The sequence below is a fragment of the Periplaneta americana genome, chromosome 6 (genome assembly GCF_040183065.1).
Source record: "Periplaneta americana isolate PAMFEO1 chromosome 6, P.americana_PAMFEO1_priV1, whole genome shotgun sequence".
Classification (NCBI taxonomy): Eukaryota; Metazoa; Arthropoda; class Insecta; order Blattodea; family Blattidae; genus Periplaneta; species Periplaneta americana.
Genome location: NC_091122.1, coordinates 79,302,409 through 79,318,840, shown reverse-complemented (window position 1 = coordinate 79,318,840; position 16,432 = coordinate 79,302,409). Strand labels below are relative to the sequence as shown.

Here is a 16,432-nt window from a genome sequence, read left to right as displayed (position 1 = left end):
AAGTGTTTTGTGTTTGAGTTTTTTGTGTTTAAAACTTTAAATAATATCTGTTATTTTAATTGAGTGTTTAATTTTCGTGTTATACTTCGCTTTATTTATTTTTCATAAATTATGTAAATATGAATGAAAGTGAGGCGTGCAATCAGACTATGCGTTACGATCATAGAAAATAAATATTATACAACATCCAAGTGCAGGAGGACGTGAAAGATATGAATGTAGTATCTTAAATAATTACTAATGTGGCAACTTCCATGGAGTTTGTATACAATTTTTCTCATGAAGACAACATGAATTGAAAAATGATTGATACATTAATCCCATAGTTAACGCAGGAAAAGACAGGAAGAGGAATTTCAGAAAGAAAATAAGAAACATACAACAAAGATTTCCTGAGCATCCTTACCTGAGACACCATTGATAAGCATTACAAACGGATTTAAACCATTCACAGAAATTGAAACAATGAGTGTACAACATAGTACAACTTAAATAATGTGCCGTTTATATTTCGGCACATCTTTCTTTTCCTTTCTATTTCTTTTAGATTTTTCTATCTTCATATTTTCTCTGTTAGTTTTAATTATTCTAACTCTTCATAGATGGCTCGTAGTTTTTTCTTTCTGATCTAGTTCTTCTTACTTCTCGTAGATGGCTTTTCTCTCAAATTTCTTTTTTTGCTCTGGTTATGTTCCTATTTACCTATGATGAGTTGAGCCCGGGGGGCCAGTCATTATTTGATCCGGGGAGAATTAATTATTTTATAATAGCGCTTGCTGATTGGTTGAGACGATGCGTGATTTAGATCAGGTCTGTGAAACGAGTTTCATCTCGGAAAGTAGCGTTAGTCTAGTGGTTGGGCTCATGTAGGTGAGACGTGTAACAGGGTACAAGCTCCTACGTAGGCTGGGGATCGAACTGGGTTCGATAAGTTTACCAGGAGTTGTATTGTACACCGTGTTGTGGGATCCTGTGAAGTATCACAGAAGATATTAGTCCAGTGGAAGGACTCGCTAAGGTTTGAGGTGTGACGGGAAGTGAGAGTGTTGTGAAGAGTACGAGCTGCTACGTAGGCCGGGGATCGAACTGGGTTCGATAAGTCTACCAGAAACTGTATAGTACTCGGAGTGTGGGAACCAGTGGGTGAATTGTAGAAGGTAGAAGTTTTGGGACGTACTCATTAGTTTGAGCTGCTATCATTTTCCTGACTGACTTGCGTTCAGTCAACTCTGATGAAATACTGGTCGGTATTTGTATTTTTGGCGGATCGTTTTACTAGTTGTGATATACCTAAAAGCCTGCCTCTATACATCATCAGTTCAGTGAGTTGGTTTTGGTTTATGTTTAATTAAGTTTTTGCAGTAGAACGAATTTAAACAGTATGAAATCCACGACGAAGGCACCCATTGTTGTGTGACGTTTGAAGGGTGACCAATCTGTATGTAACGGGTATGTGTGTGCTGAGTGATGGTTATGTCAAGGCTGTTTGACAAGATGGATGCCAGCGTGGGCAAACAACTATCTATGTAAGGTAATTAGCTGGATTTGGTCTACGCCACACTGTTAACAGGATATGTTAAGTGTTACGGATTTATTTTGCATGTTCTAATAAATAGTTGTGTTTTATAGTGAGTGTGTGTTCTCACTTGAATACCTCGACACCCAGATTACCATCCTGATCGTAACGATTCATGGCAGGGTTAGTTTATTATTTAATTGTCTTATTTTCCATCTAACAAGTTTAGACGATTAGATAAAGAGAGAGAGAGAGAGAGAGAGAGAGTGCCCGTATGCGGCGCAATAAGAGACAGTCAGTGTTCTACAAGCACTTTGCAACTTGCCAACTCTGATTATGACACCTGGCACTGTCCCATAAAGAGAAGAAACCCAAACATATTATTCAGATTACAAAAATCCAGTGAGTATTTTCGATTATGGTACCGTACATGAAGTATTTAAGCAATGAATATAAAAAAATGCCTGTGTGTAAGTACTGTCCTAAGGGAACTCAAAATTCAAGCAAGTACTGATGATGATGCACAAAAAATAATGCGTTACTTTCAAGAACAGCACATGAAGTTCTACACCTTTGTATCAGGACAACAAAAAATTATTAAGGTGGTAATGAGCGGTCTGCCAATAGGTACACCTACAGAGGATATCGAGAGACAACTACTAGAAATGAAGTACCCTTTTGAAAGTGTCCAACAATTAGAAAGAAAAGTGGAAAATGATGACACATTTGCAAAGGAATGGAAGATGGTATCGTTTTGGGTGATGTTCATAATGCACATGAAATAAGAAATCTCACAGGTCTTACAATCTAAAAGTTTCTTTCTCAGAATATGTAAGTTGGTGGGGGGGAGGGGCAGCTGTGCTATCATTGCCAGGGATTTTGCCATAAAGCAGCAGGTTGCATTGTCTCATCAAAATGTGTAGAGTGTGGGCAAAATCACAGTTTTAAGGAATGTCAAAAGAAACCCACTGAACCACCAACTTGCGCTAATTGTAAGCAATCTCATCCAGCTAATTACAGAAAATGTGAACAATTATTGGCATACGTTAATGTCAGGAACTGGAAGCCAACAATATAATGAAAATGTCAATGGTAAATATCCCCCTCGCATACAAGCACATATTCAAATCAAGTTAGGCAACCCTGTCATCCCAATTCTCATCATCATCATCATCATCCTTCAAGAATTAGGCCTCTGTAGACCTGTTTCGGCCCCATCTAGCAGTCTTTCCCAGTTCTCAAAACTGATAAATCCTGTTCAATATTTAGCGAACTAAAGGAAATTGTACAATTTATTAAACGTATGTTTCTTGATTTAAGAACCATTTTCAACGATATCAAGAAAGAGACAGACCCAATTACTAGACTACTTACGTTATGTAATGCTTTCTAAAATGACTAACTAATTTCAACATATTAATCACATTTACAGAAACTTTCATGTAGCATTTTGGAATTCAAATAGAATTCGACATGACAGGTATTTGGTTGGATATTAAAAAAAAAAGATAGTTAAGTTATTTTACTTGTTAATGAAACTCACCTAATCCACAGTGTAAATTAACTCTTCGTGGGTATGAAGTTAATAGAAAAAAATAAAGAATCTTAAGGAGGAACTTCTGTAATTATTAAATCTGGTATTTATCACAGGATTATTGATTCACCATTATTTCACTATATTGAAGGGACTTTTGTCGAAGTACGGAAAGCTGCATGTTTATGTTGTATGGGATGATTTGATGAATTGTGTATGTGTGTTGTGGTTGTAGTGGGTTTCCTGTATATATTGAATTCGTGTCTGTTATTTGTTTTGGTTATGGTGATGTCTAAGAAGTTTATAGCTTGGTTATGTTCTGTTTCTATTGTATACTTTAATTTCGGAAGTATTTTGTTGAGTTGTTGATGTAGGTTTTCTATTTGTCTTTTGTTTCCATTATATAAGACTATTATGTCATCTACATATCGATGCCAGTACATTATTTTCTCTGCGTGTTTGTTGTTGTCGGTGTTTAGTATGTGTTTTTGTTCTATGTTGTGAATAAAGATTTCAGCTAATATACTTGATATAGGTGAACCCATTGGTAATCCTTCAGTTTGTATATAATATTTATTGTTATGTGTGAAATAATTTTGTTTTGTAATAATCTCTATAATGTGTGTAATTTCATCAATGTGAGTCTGTGGTATGTTATTTTTGATAAGCATTTATTGAAGTATTTCAAGTGTTTCTGTTACTGGTATGTTTGTATATAGGTTTTCGATGTCATATGATGCTAATGTTGTGTTGTGTGGAATGTGTTTGTGTTTTATTTTGTTAACTAGGTCTATGGTGTTGATTATTGTTGTTGGGTTTTCAAATTTTATACTATTTCTTATAATGTTGTCTATATATTTCGCTAATTTGTATGCTTGCGCATTCTTATAGTTAATAAGTGGCCTGATTGGTATATTTTGTTTGTGAATTTTTGGTAACGCAATTTAATTTAGGGGCGTGAGGTTTAATTTGTTTCAATTTTTGTTTTTTGTTGTTAGGTGCATTGTGAGTGTTTCGATTTATTGTATTTTTGACTATAGTTTGATATTTTGTTGTTGGATCTGTTTTTATATCTGTGATGTTATTTTCGTGAAAAAATATGTTAATTTTGTCATTCATGTCTTGAGCATTCATTATTACAGTGCAATTACCCTTATCTGCTTTTACAAGTGTCAAATTGTGTGCTTGTTGTTTTTCTATTAATGTCTTTATTGTTTTAATTTCATGCTTATCAGTTATAGGTTTGTTTACTTTATCTATTTTTCTTAATAAATCTTGTCGAATGTATTCTTGGTGTTGTGCTTGTGAGTTTTGAATTGATGTTTCTGCATTGATGATCGTTTGCATTTGTTGTGTTCTTGGTGTCTTGTTATACTGTAGGTTATTTTTAGTCCTTTTTCAAGTAATTTCGTTTCACTTTGGCTGAATGTTACGTTGGTATTGTTGAATATCTTAGGATGGAATTTGTGTGTGGTGTTGTACGTATTTGGTTTTTTGTTTATGGGTTAATGTTGTTAGTTTGTTTCTATGTCGTTTCTTTATCTTTTCACTTATTTGTGTTATTACTTTGTTCGTATGTAAAATGATTCCCTCTAATTATGATGTACTATTTTTGTTAACTGTAAATATGTCTTATATGCATTTGTATTGTGTTTGTTCTTCATGTAATGTAAATGTTTTATATTGTTTTGCATGTAGATTTTCTCTGCTGTAGCTTTTGTTTTCTGTGCTGGATATGAGTTGTTTTTTATGTTTATGTGTATGTATTTGGGTAATACGTCTCGTTTGAGGCATTCTTGATTGAATTTGATGGTGTGAGATGTCTTGATCACTTTCACTCGCGTAGTTCGATATTGGTGAACTAAATGACTTATATCGTCGTAATTCATTGATTAAAGTTTACGTTAAGACTTTGTTTGTTAAAAACATATTGTTTTGGTGTATGTTGTGTCTTAATCATTTTTCTAGTATTTAGTTTCGTTGTGGTTGAATGTTATGTTGGTTGTGTTGAATATTCTTGGGTGGAATTTGTGTTTCGTGTTGCATGTTGTTGTTTGTTGTGTCTTTAGCATTGCTAGTTTATTGTTGTGTCTTTTTTTGATTGAATACAATGCGTGCAGTTCTGTGTTGTGTAACTTTCTCCATTCTCCTGTAACTTCATCCCACTTAGCCCCAAATATATATATATATATATATTCACCTGACATAATTAGGAACATTAAATCCAGACGTTTGAGATGGGCAGGGCATGTAGTACGCACGGGCGAATCCAGAAATGCATATAGAGTGTTAGTTGAGAGACCGGAGGGAAAACGATCTGTAGGGAGACCGAGACGTAGATGGGAGGATAATATTAAAATGGATTTGAGAGAGGTGGGATATGATAGAGACTGGATTAATCTTGCACAGGATAGGGACTAAATAGCGGGCTTATGTGAGAACGGCAATGAACCTGCGGGGTTCCTTAAAAGCCATTTGTAAGTAAGTAAATAAGTTAGTAAGAAACAAAATACATTAATAGCTAACTGCTTGAAAATAGTTCGTACCCTTGGAGAAAATAAGTGGTTAATCCAATAATTTTATTGACCATAATACAAATTATATACAAAATTTTGTTTATAGAAATGGAATGTTATCTTACACAAAACCTAGAATATTTTTCTTTGTTTTCATTTGTTTTCCTGAAGTTATCAAAATAGTGGCAACAAGAGCCAATAAATTTAGAAAATCAACAACTTAAAAGCACTTGAATATGAACGTATCTTTTTCAACAAATGTTTCTTGCATTTTGTACTGCATGTGGAGAAAATTTTTATATTGAGCAAAATGGAGAAAAGGAGTACAGTGTGAAGGATTTTGCGCTTTTTGGTGCAATGGAGAATGTGTTGAGATGGAAAGTGATTCACTTTTCTGTGATGTCTTCACGAAATAAATTTAGAACATTATTTTGGCTTCTTTTGCTTTTGTTCTTCGTTCTTTAGAGATTTATACCATTTGAAATAACATTTGTCATTACTTAAAGTATTGTTCATAGTCTCTCTTCCTGATTGAATGTGGGGCAAGACTGCGCATGTGCGCTGTCTTACCCTGTGGTGCACCCGAAAACAAAACAACCGGTACTGTCAAGCCATTACAATATGCTATGTAAACGAATACACAGATGGAATCAGCATTAAAGTAGCTCTGTTTATTCATAAAGAGAGCTACATTATCCATAGTTACAGCAAAGAAATTCTACAAAAACTCATAAGCATAATAAATAACGAAAACCTTAAACGTCTTTCCACTTATTTCTCTCAACACATATAACTTCAAAGATGTTTTCACTAGTAGACATGGCTAGCTTCCATCTTTGACGAAATGACTTTGGAGCAGTGGTATCAACTGTGATTGATAATCACCATAAATACAGTGCGCAGTCTTACCCAATGCGCATTATCGCCCCACTCTACTCTAACATCTAGCATAACTGCCAGAAATCATTAACCATGAGAGGGTGAAGAAGATGAGCAGCAGACATAGACAAGTGTACTTAAGTGATTGCGTTGGTCATGGCTAAATTGATTCTCGAGCCGTTAGAATAGAAGGAAGAGATGCTGTAGCCAAATAGTGCCATTTTCTTTCGATGTCAATATGAACGTTTAGGTTTTCATATAACAGACAGATACTTTCTGAAGTTCACTTGATCGGGAATGGATAGTGCTATAGCAGAGGACTACCACATTAGAGACTTATTCTCGGGTATACATACACTGAGCTGTGATTTTGTTAATGCATTACCGATGCATGCTATCAATGAATTTCATGGAAGTGTCTCTTACTGCAACAATGGACATAGATAACTCTTTTCTTGCAGTGAGAACACTATCAGCCTAATAATTGGAGCGTCAGCAAAGTCGGACATGGAGTGTCAAATCTCAGAAAAGACGCACTGTAGAATGATGGCCTTGGAGCCGATTTTACAGGAACTTCTGTTTACTGTGTTATTACCTCTCCGTTAGTAATAATAATAATAATAATAATAATAATAATAATAATAATAATACTAATAATAATAATAATAATAAGTTCACCGCTGTGCAGTAACGTTTAGCATACCTGACCTTGAAACGAGCAGGCCCAGGTTCAAATTCCGGTTGAGACAAGTTACCTGGTTGGGGTTTTTCCGGGATTTATCCCTTAATCCATTAAGAGCTAATGCTGGATAACTTTCGGCGCTGGACCCTGAACTCATTTTGCTGGAATTATCACCTTCATTTTATTCAGACGCTAGATAACCACAGCAGTTGATAAAGCGTCGTAAAATAACCAATTAAAAACAATGATAATAGTAACGATAATAATAATTCTTAGTGCATTATAGGTTCACATTCGCGTGTTTGCGCCCCGGGCAAGGAAGTTATCTACATAGTCGACACGTTATTCCTAAAGGAGAAAGGCCTTCTGATTCCTTTCTGTTATTCATTACATAAATATCAAATTTTCATTTGTTCTGAAATGCTGGTTACAGTGAGTCTTCGTATTCTCTGAATTGCTATCCATACAGGTGGTACTTTTTAATAAATTTTCTACTGGACACTAATAGTAAAATTATTGTCAAGTGCTTCATGACATAACACGTGGTTGCATGGTGAGGATCACAGGCCAATAATAATCAAATTACATATAACAAATAACTAACTAGGTCTGTTTCTGGCTTTTAATGATTTACCTTTATTGCTACAGGCTATCTTGTGCATTTCCTGGGCATTGGAAGAGTCACGTCCAATAAGATATGTGAATACTCGTACAGGTGTATGTGGTAAGTTGTATTGCTTGAAGATTTCGTGGTAATCATATGGTGGACCATCTGTGATCAGCATAATGGCTTGATTACATTGACAACCTTGTCCTGTGCGATTGTACTGAAACATAGAGATTCATATTTAATATTAATGTAGTGATAAATGAGCAAGAAATATAGGCTACTCATAATAAATATATTTAACTTCGAAACACAATGCAGTATACATTAAGGAAAAGGCCTGTTGGCTCTGGTAATTACATTTTGTCTTCATATAAAGTCTTGTGTTTGACATAAATAATTATAATATTATCAGTCATTCTAGTTGAAAATAAGATACGTATGTAAGATTTTTACAAAATTACAAAGTCATTACATATTAATATCTTAACATATGGTTCTGATACATGAAACAGATATAATTACGTTGTCAGCCCACTTTGAGGTCTGTGGATATAAAAGGAAAAATTGGATGGGTGTCGGGTAGAGTTCCCGGGTAGCTCAGTTGGTAGAGCTTTGGTATGTTTAACCAAAGGTCCTGGGTTCGATACCCAGCCCTGTAACAATTTTTCCCTCGAAATTATTCAAATCAACTTCAGAGGGAGTTATACCTGAAAACTTGGTTTGCAAAAAGGAACTTGACTTACTCGGATCATAATCCTTTATATATGTGTTATTGGCTTTCGCATATTCCTTTTTGCATGGAGATAGATCTCCTAGTTTACATTTTTCCAACATTAGAATCATATCATAATCAATTTGTAACTCTAAATTAATATCTGTTATCCCATGATAATCTAGATAGTGTAAAGTACCATGCGGGATCCAATTCATATGTTTATATTCTCTGTTTCCGAAATTTTTCAAAAACATCCGCTAGCAACAACGCATCAGTTTTTAAATACAAGTCATGATAGTTACCCATACTTTTGCATGCAGCTTTTTCCAAATTAGTTTTCCCCTGAGATAGTCTTTAAATTTTATCTTTTCAGGTTATCAACTCTCCATGCTTGTCATAATACCAATTGAGAATGTTTTAAAGTACTTATATTTGAGGTACTCAGATTAAATTTATCTCATGAGTCCCAATAGTCATACGGATATACCCCTTTTTTAATTAGCAACTCCCACAAATGTTCTGGGAAATATGATCTTATAGATACAAATCTTATTCATAATTTTAACTAATTTTTCTAAAGAATAATTCAGGAACTTGAAAGAGTCGATAAATTTAATTTGTAGGGTGTCTGTGTATTTTGTAAAGCTTAAACTTATATATTTTTCTACATTGTTTGGAAGCAACCTTATACGATTCATATCATAACTTAAACTTTTTATAAACAGATGAGCATCATACCCAGACAAGTTATGTAAAATCACTGGTACAAACTTTGGTAGTTGTATTTTTATGTTACAATTATAGAAAATAGCAGATATATATTGTCCGGGTAGATGATCATGATGATATACTTTTCAGTTGAGTTCTATATATTTTGAATTACATAATCCACATTTTGTGTTTGCGTCATGTTTTTTCTGTTCTTCTTCTGTTAATGACAACATATCATCTTCTTCATCATATATATATATATATATATATATATATATATATATATATATACACGATATCTCCGCAACCTCGTTTCTAATGCATTCTTTAAACTTTGTTTGAGCATGGGGACCTGTATATATAATTAGTTCTTTGTATGTGTCGTTTGAATATACTATGTAATAACAAAACCTACATAGTATATGTTTTTGATATTTGTTTGTATATGATTTACCAGGATCGTTTTTACATCCACTATTGGATAGCACCAGTGATACAAAATCAACGTAAATTACAAATGGAAGTTTGTATGTAAATTGTAGGGTGGAGGGGTTTATGTTTATAAATTTAACAGACTTGTTTTTATCTATTATGGGTAATTGTATTGTAGCTGGTGCATTTTCTCGACAATAATCTCTGTGTGTATCTTTATCATCTTCACAGTCAGCTTCAGTTATATACAGAAGTTTGTGTGTATACTTGGATTTCGTTCTGTTGAAATTTGCAGAGGGTATAAATTTTCTTTTTTCAGTTAATCCAAAGACATTAATGTTGGTTGCTTGTTCGAATTTTCTTATAGCATCTAGGCTAATGGGGAATTGTATATTTTTTGCTTGAAATACTTCATCAAATATATGCTCATATGCCTTTAACTTGGTTACTCTCTGAGGGTCCTTTCCTGCTGGATGAAGGGCTGCAAGAATACTCCATAGAAAACATTCTTGATTCTCATTCTTTTGTTAATATATGCTTTTTTAAGTTTTAGTTTTTCTGGTAGATCAATATAAGATGATACTTTCATCGGATTGTATTTGTTTATTCTTATCTGAAAAAAGTTAACGCTTTTTAATTTCCGAGGTGAACCCTTTCTTGGTCTAAAGTTTTTCGGCTCTGTTATCAGCTTGCTCTTACACGCATTGCAATAACTATTTAAATCAGTTATTTTTAATATAATTATATTTTGTGTTTTAAAATTTATATCCTTAGTCTCATGTGCGGTGTCGTGAAGCTCCAGGGACTGTGTCTCGACTTGTTCGTATGTTGTAAATAATTTCAAGTTAACTTTTACGCTCTTATGTTGATCGGCAGCTAGATCTATTTTGCTTACAGCAATGTCATGTATGATATCTAAAAATGAATCTATATCTTTTATTTTATTCGATCTATTAATAATGTCCCATGTTATAAGTCTTTCTCCATATCCAATTTCAGCTAACCTAACAAGTATATCTTCTGTACTAGATTCATTCGGAACTGGTTCTTGTGGGGCATCAGGGGCTAGTGATTGTTGCAGATCTTCATATTTATCATTTTGTCTCTGCCGCATGTAGTCTTCATACACTTCCACTACTGGATATTCTTCCTCGTCAAGTAGGCTACATATCTAATATATTCTTCATATCCTGCATTGAAGTAGGTTCCCTTTTATTAAATAGGTTCCTAATATATTTGAATCCTCTAGATTCAAAGCCCCCTAAAGACCATTTTGTTCATAATTGAGTTACGCCCACATATTGCTTGCAGAGAATGAATTATAATGATTTATATAGTTTGAATTAAGAAAGCCACTAAATTTAAAGCAAAAGGTTTGTTAAAAATCACTGTCAGGTTGAAAACTCCCTCAATTGTTCACTACTCATCCTTTTGATCCTTCAGTTTGTGAAAGTAGATATAGGGGATTTTGAATCTATAGGATTCATTTTTCGTATCCATCATTCGAAGCATATCTCTTTCTAATATATTTTTCATGGTCATCCTTTGAAGCAGGTCTCCTTTTACCAAATAAATAATTAATATACTTTTCATAACCGAGAATGATTGTTTCCTTGACCATAGGTCTCCTTTCATTTTCTATATTGTTGTCGTTAGTGTCATCAAACATGAATTGTGAATTCATGTAAGCACATCATTATGCAATACTAACTGAAAAAGCCTATAGGCCTATAGTATAGAATAGTATAGTATAGTATAGTATAGTATAGTATAGTAGGTTAATTTATGACTTTGTATCAACATCTCAGGTTATTTAGCGCCTGAATGATATGTAGGTGAAAATGACGGTGAAATGAGTCCAGGGTCCAGCACCGAAAGTTACCCAGCATTTGCTCATATTGGGTTGAGAGAAAACCCCGGAAAAAACCTCAACCAGGTAACTTGCCTTGACCAGGAATCGAACCCGGGCCACCTGGTTTCGCGGCCAGACGCGCTAGCCGCTACTCCACAGGTGTGGACTAGTATAGTATAGTATAGTATAGTATAGTATAGTATAGTATAGTATAGTATAGTAGGCTGTAGTATAGTATAGTGTATACGAGTATTATAGTGTAGTATAGTATAGAGGAAAGAAGTGAAATAACCTTGCAGATTGAAAGGGACGATAGAGTACACGTAAGTACGTTTTGTGATAAAATGCACGGTTAATTAGAAAATTATGTTAGAAGTTTTAGCAGTCCGGCAACATCGTCGCTAATACACTTTACTCATAATACAGATGTAAGAGGTCAACGAATTCGGTGAGTCTCCGTACATACACTACCAGTCAAAAGTTGTCGATCAGCTATGAAAACAACTATATACTATTTTATTTCAATGTACGAACACATCGGAAAAACTAAATAGACCAACAAAATAAATATTTTCTCTTTCTAGCATTATGATATGATAGAATATTCAAAATGAAATTCTGTTTTAACCACAAATGCATAGTTGCGATAGGTGATCGAAAACTTTTGACCGGTGGTGTAAGCTGCTATCTGCTAAGACATTGCCACTAGCTCACTTCGTGCAATGGCTGAATTCAGGAGGTTTTAAAATTAGATTTACACGAAAACCGTGCATGCTATTAAAATAAGCCAGAGGGATAAATTATTCTTTATTATATTTTCTATCGATATGGACAAAAACCACAATCCTACTCGCAATAGTTACCGAATAAGTGATTGTTAAACATTTGGGGAAAAAAACTTTACTTATTTATTTTTTTTGGAAAAAATTACGAACTTTCCACCAATATGATATTAGAGTTTTTATTACATATAACATGAGCTAATCGTTCTGGAAATCTGCAAGGCTATTTCACTTCCACCCTGTATTATAGTAAAGTATAGTATAGTATAGTATAGTATAGTATAGTATAGTATAGTATAGTATAGTATAGTATAGTATAGTATAGTATAGTATAGTATAGTGTTGTCTAATATAGTGTAGTGTAGCATGGTGTAGCATTTCGTAACATGGCATGACATGGCATGGCATACCATGGAATTGTATGGCATAGTAGCCTATAGTATTGTGTGGTATGATATGGTGTGGTATAAACTATCACCCCATAGGTCACTTGATGAATGTTTCAGAAAGAAATATTCGTTGTTCGTGATTATATCTCATTTTTACAATCTAATAATTGATATGATGAAATGAAATGATGAAATGATTAGCCTAAAAATGTTCCATTGAAGGCAAAGGCCTCCTGCAATAGAGGGAGAGATCTATTTGTCTCACGCGGTGAGCTACTCCGCGTAACAGGTGTTTACAAGCTTGGAATTGTTTCACTTGGATCACATTCTGCTAGGGTTACCATGAGAAGAAATTCTATAGGAGGACATGGAATCTAAAATAAGAGAACATTGCTGAAAAAAGGAGGGCTTTTTAAAAATTGGTATGAACAAAATTAAGTAACGATAAAAACAATGGCTCACCTTAGTTGCTGGATCAATATTACATCTGTACCCTATTTACCGGTGGAGCCCACTTCGTGCACAAGAGTCTGAAGAGACAAACTTCTATCTTGTAAGTTGTAACAAATAACTATGGAACTATTCACAGGACATGTCCTTGAAATTATATTTCACCATGATGATGCCTCTGACTGTCTCTATTAGAATGCGATTTCGTTCTTTTGTCCATTGAGCAGATATTAGGGAAAATACTCTCTCAGCACTTGCATTGTGACTTGGGATAAATAAATAAAATTTACATATTTTTAAGAGTTCTGAGAAAGTTTCAGTGCTCACAGAACTATTGGAATTGAAGAATTTGCACCATTGTTTATCTAAACTTAAATCTTTGTCCAAATTAACTCGATTGGCATATCTTTGTACATTGCAGAATAAAATTGATAAAATAGCTTAGAGTCATGAATAGTGTTGTTTTTAGAGTGTAAGAAATCAATGTATGACAATAGGTCATCATATTTTATGTTTTTAATGTGCTCCAGCTTCAACCATTGAAAGCAGTTAAATTCTTTCTTAGATTTCACCATTTGATTAGATATTCTATGCATAATATCGCACATTATCCAATATTCATATTAATTCTAGTTAAAATGCGAAATGCCGGACATTTCAATTTTTTTAATGTCTGCCGGACAGGATAAAATGAATAAAAAAGAGGACATGTCCTTCTTTTTCTGGACGGATGGTAACCCTACATTCTGCACAGTTTTGATATTGTCCACTTAACTTCTTTCTCTAGCACTCTTTTTAGTCACTGTTCACTTGTCTTACTTTGATATGATATGACTTTCAAATGTTTGCAACTGTTTGCTACCAGTACTCTGTTTCGTATCATTACTGACACTTCACTACATTTGAGGTTATGTAGCAGCAGATATGAACCCGAATATTGGTGCAAAGATAGGAGTCAGTTGAGGAGCTCTGTCCCAATTCCATATGATACTATCACAGTCTAATATATACAGTCACGAAGTTTGGGATGATTTTTTGCAATTCTCGCTGTAGTTGCTAGCCGCTTGGAGCGCTGTGAGTACTAGGAACAATAGACTGTGCCACAGTCATCGTGATCTAATACAGGCCTTAAGGCAGACCATGTAACTCGCTTAACCCAATCACGAAGGGCGGCGTTTCAACCATATAAATTAGTTGGAATGCATAGGCAGTAACATATGTTTCTCTAAAATGTAGTGTAATTTCATTCATAACATTTAAAACAATAATTATGAGAAACTTCAGACAATTCACTTGCGAGTTAAGGTGTAATATTATTTATGGTGTGAAAATTACGTTGTTCGTTGGATTAAATTTTGCGAAATTCTTGTACATTCATTTATGCACGATTCAATAATTTTCCTTTGCACCGCGCGGATATTTAGACATGTTGAAATTATAGGTTATGTTTACTGTACCAGTTACCCCTTTCTGTCTAAATTTAGTGATCTCCAATACCTTGCCATTCATATGGAAATTATAGGTTATGTTTACTATATTTAACTTATATTCCTAAATTCGCAATTATATATTATAATTAAGCATAATGTCATGTCAGGATAAAATTCAGTTTGTCTGTATTTTATTTGAGTACTGAATTATTGTATGTATCTACTACTTAAGAGACGAAGTAATACAATTGTACGTACACTAATTTCATAGGAGTGGTATGGTAAATTTTTTGTCTCAAATTAAGGAAGGTAGATGTGCTAAATCACAATATAAATTATCTTTTATTAAACCTCAAAATAGCTTCCATTCTAAACTTAAAATGTTGACGCGAACATGTAAAATTCTCTTCACATTAAAATAACACAGTTTTGTAATTATTTCTGCAACATATTGTGAATTTTATTAGTAACAACAATGTAATTTATTCGTCACAACAATAATTCCTCTCTACAATTCACCTTAAACGCTCTCGTCAACAATAGAATTTTCACTCAACACAGTATTCGTTATAGCACTCCACTGACGGCAATGACAATTTACTTGGCCTATTACGAACAACAATGAACTGTTAATCTTAACTAACATTTACAAACACTATTTACAAATCAGAACTATCAGTTCTCAGTTCACAGTTCTTCTAGCTCAGTCACTCGAGTTCACTGTACTCGAACTCAGGTCCCTCCAACTGCGGTCCACTGCACTCGAACTCAGGTCCCTCCAACTGCGGTCCACTGCACTCGAACTCAGGCCTTCGGATGCTGATACAGTTGCGGACGCACACTCGAGTCGAACTCCGGTACACAAGACTGGCTTGCTTGCTCTGGCTTTCTCACTGACTGGCTGACTAATCAACTGAAAACTGCTCGAGTTCGCTGGCGTTTCTTCTTTTATAGCGAAATCATAGTTGCGAGAAATTTCTACAGGTGTGCAGAGAATTATCTGGATATCTCCACTTCGACGGACTTCTCGAAGAGTCGGGAGGGTCCGTCCCCCCTTTACTCCGTACGCAGCAGTTGCGCGCGCACTCTCTCTCCACTCTCTCGCCGCGTTGGCCCTTTCCCCTCTCCGCCGCGCGCCGTCCCTCAGTGCTTCATGAAGCCCGCGCGATCTGCTTTCTTGCGGGACGCTGGTCGTGAGTTCGAATCTCACGTCGCTGTCACAATATTATGCAACAAGAAGTAAACGGAACTTATGGAGACATTACACTAAATAAATCTTAGCAATGATACGCAATAAAGTTATAATATTTTACTGAGTTCCATACACTGAAATAGAAAACTCGAACATTTGGTACATTACGGTTTGGATCAAAAAGGCATTGACTGTGCCGTATTTCGCATTGTTGTGAAAAGTTGTGTAAACTGTGAAATGTTCGTTATCGGTTGTAATAACTGTAAATAGATAAAATAAAATAATTTCAATAATGATATGCCACAAGGAGACATTTGTAGCACTATAAAATTGTAAGAAAAAAAAAAGAGGTCAAAGTTATCCTTCTTCCGAAAGATACAGGAAGGTTAGTTTATAGAATATAATATATATTTTGTGAAAATAATATATAAACCTTATGTATTTCATATTTCAATAGTGGAAGGAAGGTGTTAATTTTTTCAAAAGAACACGTTATCTAAAGTACAATACATTTTATCGTCTGCTAGGGAAAGAATCTGTGAAGAGGCGATAGTAGCGATCCTAGTGGTGAGTAACTATCTATGTTTGCATATTTAGAAAGCATTGAGATTCGTGAGTGTATATATTAGACTGTGATACTATCATGTCAAACACTGTGTATAAAGTTATTAGATTACAGATACATGAAATTCAAAATTCACATCTTAGTCTTTATAAGATACTACTGTAATTGGTAAATTAA

The 16,432-nt window shown here is 34.4% G+C and overlaps 1 protein-coding gene across 3 annotated transcripts in view; it reads right to left on the bottom strand.

Annotated features, from left to right (window-relative positions):
* Positions 1-16,432, bottom strand: part of stol (voltage-dependent calcium channel subunit stolid) — a 1,833,618-nt gene that overhangs the window by 471,788 nt on the left and 1,345,398 nt on the right. For all 3 annotated transcript variants that reach the window (XM_069828334.1, XM_069828336.1, XM_069828335.1), the window contains exon 8: positions 7,762-7,954. In XM_069828334.1, the coding sequence (XP_069684435.1) occupies positions 7,762-7,954 (193 nt within the window). The remainder of the gene's footprint in view (positions 1-7,761; positions 7,955-16,432) is intronic.